We start from the raw sequence: 9,583 nt of genomic DNA on the forward strand, positions 1-9,583 counted from the left end.
CCCCGGGAACCCTCTGGTCAGACCTGAGCAGGTCCCGCAGCTATCAACAGAAATGTGAAAATTGCATGACTGGTACATGAAAGAAGTAAAGAACGGGCGATAGATGCTCATGGTGAAAGTCAAGGAAGAGCATTACTTATATGAAAATGAGATGATGATTGAGTTTCCAAAAAAATTAGTTATACAATCAGGATGCACTCGACAAATCTATGGCCAGTTGCTATTGTCTGTAAGTGATTTCTTTCTGTAATTTAAGTCTCTAGCTCAGCTCGTCCATTGCCTGTAATTATCCTCACTATATTCTTTTGCACGTTATTATGCAGAATGAAGATTTTCGAATGCAAAAGAGATGGAATCTATGACATTGGGTTCGTTGACCTGTATATCATTAATGAAATTATGATACAAAACCACGCCAAAGACTCAGAGGATAACTTGCTAAGGTTTATGAAGGAACTAAATAGTTGAACAGAAATACTATTTCCTTACAACTTCAAGTGAGTGTTATTGTCTTGTACTACAAATTCTATTTTGCTTACTCGATGTTAAGTGTAGTTGATGAGTTATGCATGCCTGCTTATATAAACGTGTGCGCGGGTTCCACTGGATCCTGCTAATCATTAGAGTTGACGCTGGAACTGTTGAAACCCTGGACTCACTAGGTAAAGACACTCGAGAATACACCAGCATGGTTTTGATGCTTGACAGGTAATTTCAATCATTATCGCAATATATCGGCCTCTTTCGTTCATTTCCTGATATCAAGTAATTAATAACTCCTTTATTCATTTTCTTTGTCGGGCAGGGTTTGGAAACGGTTCATCAAAGAGGTTGCCAGTGAATGGAAACCGAAGCTGAAACGGCGATAGACCAAGGTAATTAAGTAGTACTAGCTAGGTCCGCGCATCTCTTTAATTCTAATTTCAATACCATTATTATTGTTGATTATTATCTGATTGAATTCTATTCTCGCAAAGTGCATGAGGCAGCAACAGGGGACTAATTTATGTGCATACTACGTTTGCGAGAACATTCGCATGACGACCAAATGGCGCAGAGATAAGACAACTTTGGGTATGTAAACACTATTCACAATTTTTTATGATGATCTAATATATACACACAACTAATATATTCATATTGATCTCCTTCTTTAAAGATGGAAGAGATGTGGGAGAAGCTCCTACCAGAGAACCGCATACGAGTAATTTAAGAGAAAATTGCGGGATTTCTGCTTACGAAGGTCATATCTGAAAGGGGAGAATACCATTGCACCTAATGCCTGCATGTAATGATCTGCAAATTGTAGGAGAAATTGTATATACCAAATTATGTGTGTGTGTGTCTATATATATGTGTGTGTGTGTGTGTGTGTGTGTGTGTGTGTGTGTGTGTGTGTGTGTGTATATATATATATATATATGGTCGTATGAGAAATCATATGATATATGCATGGTCGTACAAGAAATTATATTATATATGCATAACGTGTAGAGTATGTAGTAGTGTAAAATATATTTGAAATAAAAAAGAATTGAATGGAAAACACAAAATAAAAAGGAAAAATAAACCATTAACCCCACACTAAAGGTCCTTCAGCCCCCGGCACTAGCTCGCAGCTACGTGGAGGGGCCTTAGTCCCGGTTCACCAACCGGCACTAAAGGTCCTCCAGCCTCCGGCGCGTGCTCGCAGCCACGTGGAGGGACTTTAGTCCCGGGTTGTGGCCAACTAGGACTAAAGGGTGGGGACATTTAGTCTCATTTTCGTTGTCCCGGTTGGTGACCCGGGATTAAAGACCGTTCCCAACCGGAACTAAATCCCCGTTCGAATGATTTTGTTACATCTGATTACAAATGTTCACTGGATGATTGAATTTGTCTTGACAAAAAAAAGAGAGAGAGAGATCGGACTGACTGGTCTCTTGTTTTGTCAGATCAGATGATTTCGCAATATCTGATTTGTAAATATTCACTACTAGACGACTGAACTTGTCTTTAGATAGAACTACTACTAAAGTACTTATGATTCTGTGTGTTGCCATGCTGTATAGAATTATAAGAACGATTGGTCCTGGCTGAAAATGAAATAGTTGGTCTTGCAACCTGATCCGACTAGATGATTCTGTGTTGCCATGCCGACACGTGTCCCATGAAAAAAATACTAGTAAGCATTGCAAAGGTGCAACAACGTATGAGAGTTTCCTCGATACTAGTGTCTTTTTTTCGGAGAACAACTAGTGCCACGTAAAATCTGAAGAATGTTTGATCACATCTAAGATTTCTGTTTAAAGAGATCCCAAGAAGAAACAGAAGCACACCCGCAAAAGAAAAAAACACCCGCAAAAAAAAAAAACAGAAGCTCTTGGTAACTTGCTAGGCTGGAACTGCTAGCTAGTCCAGTTTTGTTTCGCCATAGATTGATCATGTGTGTTTTACGAGTTCACATACTGCTGATACGTACTCTAAAGTAGAATGCGCCTTCATACGAATATGTATACGTCGCATATCCATCGATCTCATTTACTAGTATAGTTTTTTTTAGAATTCATTCACTAGTTGCCTGTTTATCTTACAGATAACCCTTTCGGTAATTAAGCGATTATAATTGCTCACCAAATAATCTCACACCGACGCCCTCTATATATTTACCTCGCCTCATGCAACTTTGCAGTGAGCACACAAACACAGCAAACTTCCTTGCATTTTGCAAGCACTACCACATAGTCATGGCCGCCGTGCACGAGAGCTCCGCGGCTCTCCTTGTGCTCTTTTTGTCGCTAATCCTCTCCTCCACGACGTCTTCGGCGCGCCACATGCCTGGCGACCCATTGCCAGTCATGCCTTCTCCACCGCCCCGCGTCCACATGCCTAGTGACCCAACGCCGGTCATCTCCTTCCCACCGCCTCGTGACCACATGCCTGGCGACCCACCATCGGTCATCCCCTCCCCACCGTCCCACAACTCCGTCGACATCATGCGTGGCGATGTCATCCCTTCCCCTCCGTCTTACATGCCTGACGACCTAGTACCAGGTGTCCCTCTCCCGCTACCAAACCTTTCTCTACCCCCGCTTCCAAACCTACCTCTACCCCCGTTACCTAATCTTCCTCTACCTCCGCTTCCAAACCTTCCCTTGCCCCCGCTGCCAAACCTCCCTCTCCCCCCGCTGCCAAACCTCCCTCTTCCCCCACTGCCAAACCTTCCTCTGCCCCCGCTCTCGATCATCTCCTCCCCGCCGCCCAACACCCCTCCTCTCCCGACCATCCCCTCCTCATTGTCGACCATCTCTTCCCAGCCTTCCCACATCCCGTTTTCATCATTGGAGGAGGCGAGGGAAGGCCCCATGGCAGTGCCGAGGCCAGTTCCTTCTGGGCCGGACCCCATACATCATCCCCGACCGCCTTCATCGATGGATGAGGCGATGGAAGGCCCCATGGCAGTGCCGAGGCCAGTTCCTTCTGGGCCGGACCCCATACATCATCCCCGACCGCCTTCATCGATGGACGAGGCGATGGAAGGCCCCATGGCAGTGCCGAGGCCAGTTCCTTCTGGGCTGGACCCCATACATCATCCCCGACCGCCTTCATCGACGGACGAGGCGATGGAAGGCCTCATAGTGGCACCCATGTCGGTTCCTTCCGGACTAGACGCCATACATCATGAAACTCCCGCCCTGGCGCCGCATCCCCACCATCATCATCGGCGTCATGTCCTGCCACTGGCTCCATCTCAGGCATGATGGTTGCCCCACTGGCGACACCTACACCTTTTACATTTAGTTACACCGGAATCACTAGCGGAATAAGGGATGGATTACTACACCTAGTTAAACATGTGGCATGTAACATGGATTGTTAGTTATCTGTGATGCATTGCATTGAATTCCATTATATTCCGGTATGGCTGGACAATAAAGTGATAACTTAACATGCAAGGTGCGTTTACTATACCCCTCACTATCCTAGAGTACAACACCATTCTAGCCGTCAGTTTGATCTGATGTGTGGGACGGGAGGAGGATTGCTATGATATAAATATGCAACCCAAAGGTAAAAAAAAAGTACTACTAACACGGACCTTAGGGTTGTACGCCTTACATCGCACCGTCCCACCGCACTGCCTCACTCTATATGGTACACCGGCGGAGCTTCAGCAAGGCTGAAAGGGCCATGGCCCGCCCTTGGCTGGGGCAAAAAAATGTTTTATATGAAGTCTAGCCCATAGTAATATTGGTTTTTTACTTTGTTACCACTCTTTACACTATCCGGCCCGCCCAATATTCTCTTGGTAGCTCCGCCACTGATATGGTAGACGGAAACATGTTGTATGAAATGTTCAATTTCGAATAGCTGGCTAGTGGTATGCATGTGTGTAACTTGTTCGTCCGGTCTTGCATAAAATGGAGTGAGCTGCTATCAGTACTGAGTTGGTTGTGTTGCCAACACACTGGTGCAAAAATAGCTGAGTATTACAAACGACCAACGACGTGGGAGAGTATTGTTTATCCCGGAGAACATCCAGAGGTAAAATCTGAAGAACGTTTGATTACATCTTGGATGTAAAGCTAGCTAGTTTAATTAACTCGTTTGCTTTTGCTAGCGATAATTGCCTGAGGTGGGAGTTCATATCCAGATACCAGTGTCTTTTCTTCTTCAGCAAGCGTCGGTAGTGAAGACACCGTGCCTTCGTTTGCGGATACTATATGCATGTTAAAGTGGAACGCGTCTTGGTAGCAATACATATTTTACGTCTCTTTGCCCGTTAATGCTGGGTAAAGTGAAGGCGTTTCTCTTGCTGACCGCCGAGAATGCCGGATATCCATCCATCCCATTTACTAGTTGCATGTTTATCTTACTAGAGATAAGCATCTCATTAATTGGTCGCCAATTAATCTCAAATGAGGCCCTCTATATATTTCGCCTACTCCCTAAGAGTGAGCACACAACGCAGCAACAGGTTGCAAGAAGTAGCCAAGATACATAGCCATGGCTGCCATGCACGAGAGCACTCCGGCGCTCCTTGTGCTCTTCCTGTCGCTGATGCTCCTTTCCACGCCCTCTTCCGCGCGCCACATGACTCGTGATCCAGCACCGGTTATCCTGCCCCCGCCGGACATGCCCGGCGACCCATTACCGGTTATTCCATCCCCGCCGCCCCACATGGCTCCTCCAACAAAGGAGGGAGGGTGGGAAGGCATTATGATGGCACTGAGGCCCGTTCCTTCTGGACCAGACCCTATACACCATTGTCCTCCCGCCCCGGCTCCCTGCAGGCCTCCTCCATCAACGGAGGAGGCGAGGAAAGGTGCCATGGTGGCACCGAGGCCTGTTCCTTCCGGGCCAAATCCTATACACCATCGTCCTCCCCACAGGCCTCCTCCATCAATGGAGGAGATGAGGGAAGGTGTCATGGTGGCACCGATGCCTATTCCTTCCGGGCCAGACCCTATACACCATTGTCCTCCCGCCTCGGCTCCCTGCATGCCTCCTCTATCAACGGATGAGGCGAGGAAAGGTGTCATGGTGGCACCGAAGCCTGTTCCTTCCGGGCCAGACCCTATACACCATCGTCCTCCCACCCCGGCTCCCCACAAGCCCCCTCCATCAACGGAGGAGGCGAGGGAAGGTGTGATGGTGGCACCGAGGCCGGTTCCTTCTGGTCCGAACCCTATACATCACTTTCCCGCCCCGGCGCCACAACCCCACCATCATTACCGATGTCATGCCCCACCGCCTGCATCAACAGAGGAGGCGAGGGAAGGCGATGTCATGGCGCCGAGGCCGGTTCCTTCTGGATCGAACTTCATACATAATCAACCCACTCTAGCGCTGCAACCCAACCATCATCGCCGACGCAAGGCCCCACCGCCGGCATCGATGGAGGAGGCCAGGGAAGGCGACAACATGTCACCATGGAGGCCACTTCCTGTTTCCGGACCGAACCCAAACCACAACCACCACGCAAAGGCACCGGCTCCTCCTCATGAGTAACGATTGCCCTCGTGGTGACACATGCGCCTTTTACATTTAGTTACACCAGAAGCACTAGCAAATAAGAGATAAATTAGTGCACCGATTGAATAATGGGCATGTAACCTGGATTGTTATCTTTGATCATTCTATCGGCACTCCATTTCGCCATGTCTGAATATTATCGAGTGATAACATGCAAGATGATTTTACTATAACTCTCTCCATTTTATATATTTTATTTTTTTAGTCCCCTTCGTTTTGTTTTTTATTTTATTTTTTGAGCAAAACTCCGTTTTATTTTTGTGAGGATTGTACTATAATAATAGTAACAACGTTTTGGGCGTCATGAACGGCCCATTCTCGAGTTGCCCATATCCATATACTGGGCCCGTCCCTCCCAGCCCGGCCCAGCGGAACCCAATCGGCAGCAGAAATCCAAACGTTATCCGCTTCAAAGCCGAGCGGCGTCGGCACCCCTCTCCAGCCAAACCCACACCCCTCCTCCGCTCCGCTCGCTCGCTCTCCTTCCCCTCCCCCAATGGCGGCCTTCGCCTCCACCTCCCCCTCGCCGGCGATCTCCGCCTCGGCCTGGCGCATGGACTCCCTGCGCGCCGCGCTCCCCGCGCTCCGCTCCTCCCCGTCGGCGGCCGTCCGGCCTCGCAGGCAGGCGGCCTCCGCCGCCCCGTTCCTCCGGAGCTCCTTCGTCTCCACCTCCTCCGCCTCGTCCTCCGTCTCCCCCGCCCCGATGTCCTCCGCGGCCTCGGCGTCCCTCGCCTTCTCGTACACCTCCTCGTTCTCCGGTGAGACCTCCTGGTTTTCCGGCCCTTATGTTTGAGCCCGAGTGTGGCCGTAAATGCTGTTTATTTACACACAGTTTCAGTTTGGACGCTCGAGTGTCACAAATGCTAAAATTCACCAGCCGCCAATCCAAAATATTCTTGAATTGGACAAGCTGCATATTCATTCTCCGTGGCCACCTGGGTTCCATATTGTAGTATCAACTGAGGGGCACATCATTTATGTATTTGTTGCTGATGACCTTTCAGATGGTCTGTACCTTTAGAATTGGGTTTCAGTGTTCAAGGATGCTCAACTCATTAAATCCTTTCAGATGGTCTGTACCTTGACAATTTCCCTGATCTTTTGTACTAACAGCATTTATCCTATTACCAATTTCGTTACTCGTGTCATATGTGTAGTGGAGCATACGTTGGCAATTTGTTTGGCAGTTACAAATAGGAGATAACAATGAACCAAACAGATGGCAAATTGGGTACTTATTTTGAAGAAATATGTGCCATTTCTCATTTCTGCCACCAACAGATTCCTCAACACTTGCACCCATTGTATTATAGCTCTGTTCCTTCCACTTTCTTCATCTGTTTAATAGCGATGATGCTGGAATGCATTGTGGTGTTTCAAATTGGGATGCTGCCATTTTATCCCTTGTGATCATGAGCAGGGAAAAAAAGCATAATGAATATAAACTGGTATAGCTGTATTTTGAAAACGTGTTTAACATGGATTTGTGGAATCGGAAGGGCAGAGGAGCTATGAATGGTGAAAAACAGCTAACTTGTCGTCCCATGCATAATTGTTTATCTTGCTGATTAAGCGAACAAATATTATTATGTAGAGAAAAAAAGGTTTTATCACCTTACATTTGCCGAAAAGCTAGTTTTCCTTAGTATGTCAAATATCACCTTACTGATTGAGCACACCATACAAATCTCAAACGATGCAAGTAATATCCTGAAGAAATTAAAAACTCTGTTGTTGCATGCCAAATATGTCAGATCAGTCTAAAAGGTCTTGAGCCAGTCATGCTAAAGATAGGATTAGGATGTTTTTTGAGACTTTCCTATGAATTCCACAATGAACTCATTCACTGACCTTTCTCAAAATATTGCAGTGGAATCAAGCTTTGCTCACCGACTGTTTGGCATTGATGTCCGTGGAAGGATATTGGCGATGAGGCACGGGAAGCGCATTCCTAGGCTCAACAGGCCTGCAGATCAGCGGAAAGCACTCCTGCGTGGGCTGACCACACAACTGCTGAAGCACGGGAGGATAAAGACTACCAAGCCAAGGGCAAAGGCGATGAGGAAGTGGGTTGACAAGATGATCACGATGGCGAAGGATGGATCTCTTCACAAGAGGAGGCAGGCCCTGGGGTATATTTATGAGAAGCACATAGTCCATGCATTGTTTGCTGAGGTTCCAGACAGGTATGGGGAAAGAAACGGGGGCTACACAAGGATCATCCCGACATTCCCAAGGCGGGGAGATAATGCACCTATGGCTTACATCGAACTTGTCTAGGTGAAGTGAACCCCTTCTATAGTATCACCAAATTGTTCTTATTTTCCCTTCTTGAAATAGACTGTTTCATTATCTTGACTCTGTACATGTTAGTTTTCTTAAGTGTTATTAAGGACATGAATTTGGAGAATCACTGTATGTGTTTGATAGGCAGTAAAAGGATACGGAACTGTATTTACAAACACTAATTGTGCAAATACATGGTCTGCTAAAAGTCTGTTTGCTTACATAGTGTGTTTTAGTGTTTTGCTGCTGACGACTATCCTTCTAATTTATGTATGTATTCTTATCTGCAGAGAATCATCCATTGGTTGCAGTCCATCCATCGACGCTGCTCAAGCCGGGTGTCTGCAAATCGCCTCTTGAACTTGTGTTTTCATATGTTATTTTGTAACAACAAAGTGTAGATCATGTCGCGGAATTTCTGAACAAACGAATATCATCCTGTAACAGCAAGATCAGTGTGCTATACTAGTATTTTGCATTGTCTCCTTACTGCAACCTGCTTTGTTTCAAGTCTTGCGCTCTTCATCCTGGGAACTGTTCGTGACATTGTTGGCGTGCCTCCCCGAGTTTGCCCTGGCCCTGGACAATGCTACATCGTTTGTATATCCAACTGCCGATCCTGTGGTTGAGCATGCAAATAATGCTCTACTCCCAGGAAAGATCGTGATCGTGTGATGTCTCTCTATGTTGATACTTAAGCTAAAGAACTACATGATGTATACATATAAGCTTTTACCACTAAAACAATAAGCAAGTCAGGATGGCCGAGTGGTCTAAGGCGCCAGACTCAAGTTCTGGTCCTCTTACGAGGGCGTGGGTTCGAACCCCACTTCTGACAATTATTTTTCTTTTTCCTTGCAATTGCATTTATTTTGTCCCATTTATTTGTGTCACGAACGCAATCTCAATCTTCTTCGTATTTTTTTTCCCAGCGGGTAATCTTCTTCGTATTCGTTCATTCTGATTTCTTCTCGTGCTAGGTTTTTTTTTTTTGGTTTAACACCTCCCACCCCTACACCCGCAAAAAAAAACACCTAACATCAGTAATTCTCAATCTTGGCTGTAGAAGTGGACCCCAGCCGTGCAGTGACCACAAACGTACTACGGCAGACGGGCAGAGATGAATCTGTCAGAGGAGGAGGTGTGTAAGTGTAACTAGACCGTACCGGGGGTAGATATCCTTGTCACGTCGTTTCTTGGAGCGTTGCAATTCCGCGAGATTCGTGCGGCGAGCCGATCAGCAGCATTCGATGCGATGCGATGCGCAAGAGGAGGCAGCAAT

General features: G+C 46.8%; 2 protein-coding genes and 1 non-coding gene across 3 annotated transcripts; all 3 read left to right on the top strand.

The window, feature by feature from the left end:
* The first annotated feature begins 4,945 nt into the window (after positions 1 to 4,945).
* Positions 4,946 to 6,188, top strand: LOC141022184 (uncharacterized). The gene has a single exon (XM_073498359.1). The coding sequence runs from the start codon at positions 4,987 to 4,989 to the stop codon at positions 5,989 to 5,991; it is 1,005 nt and encodes a 334-aa protein (XP_073354460.1). The 5' UTR covers positions 4,946 to 4,986; the 3' UTR covers positions 5,992 to 6,188.
* A 249-nt stretch (positions 6,189 to 6,437) lies between these two features.
* On the top strand, positions 6,438 to 8,796 carry LOC109760244 (large ribosomal subunit protein bL17c). The gene is made up of 3 exons (XM_020319079.4): positions 6,438 to 6,773; positions 7,886 to 8,295; positions 8,592 to 8,796. The coding sequence occupies exons 1-2, from the start codon at positions 6,512 to 6,514 to the stop codon at positions 8,293 to 8,295; spliced, it is 672 nt and encodes a 223-aa protein (XP_020174668.1). The 5' UTR covers positions 6,438 to 6,511; the 3' UTR covers positions 8,592 to 8,796.
* Positions 8,797 to 9,055: 259 nt separating this feature from the next.
* On the top strand, positions 9,056 to 9,139 carry TRNAL-CAA (transfer RNA leucine (anticodon CAA)). The gene has a single exon. It is a non-coding gene; the product is annotated as a tRNA-Leu (tRNA).
* The last annotated feature ends 444 nt before the right edge of the window (positions 9,140 to 9,583 follow it).

The sequence above is a fragment of the Aegilops tauschii genome, chromosome 5, assembly GCF_002575655.3.
Source record: "Aegilops tauschii subsp. strangulata cultivar AL8/78 chromosome 5, Aet v6.0, whole genome shotgun sequence".
Classification (NCBI taxonomy): Eukaryota; Viridiplantae; Streptophyta; class Magnoliopsida; order Poales; family Poaceae; genus Aegilops; species Aegilops tauschii.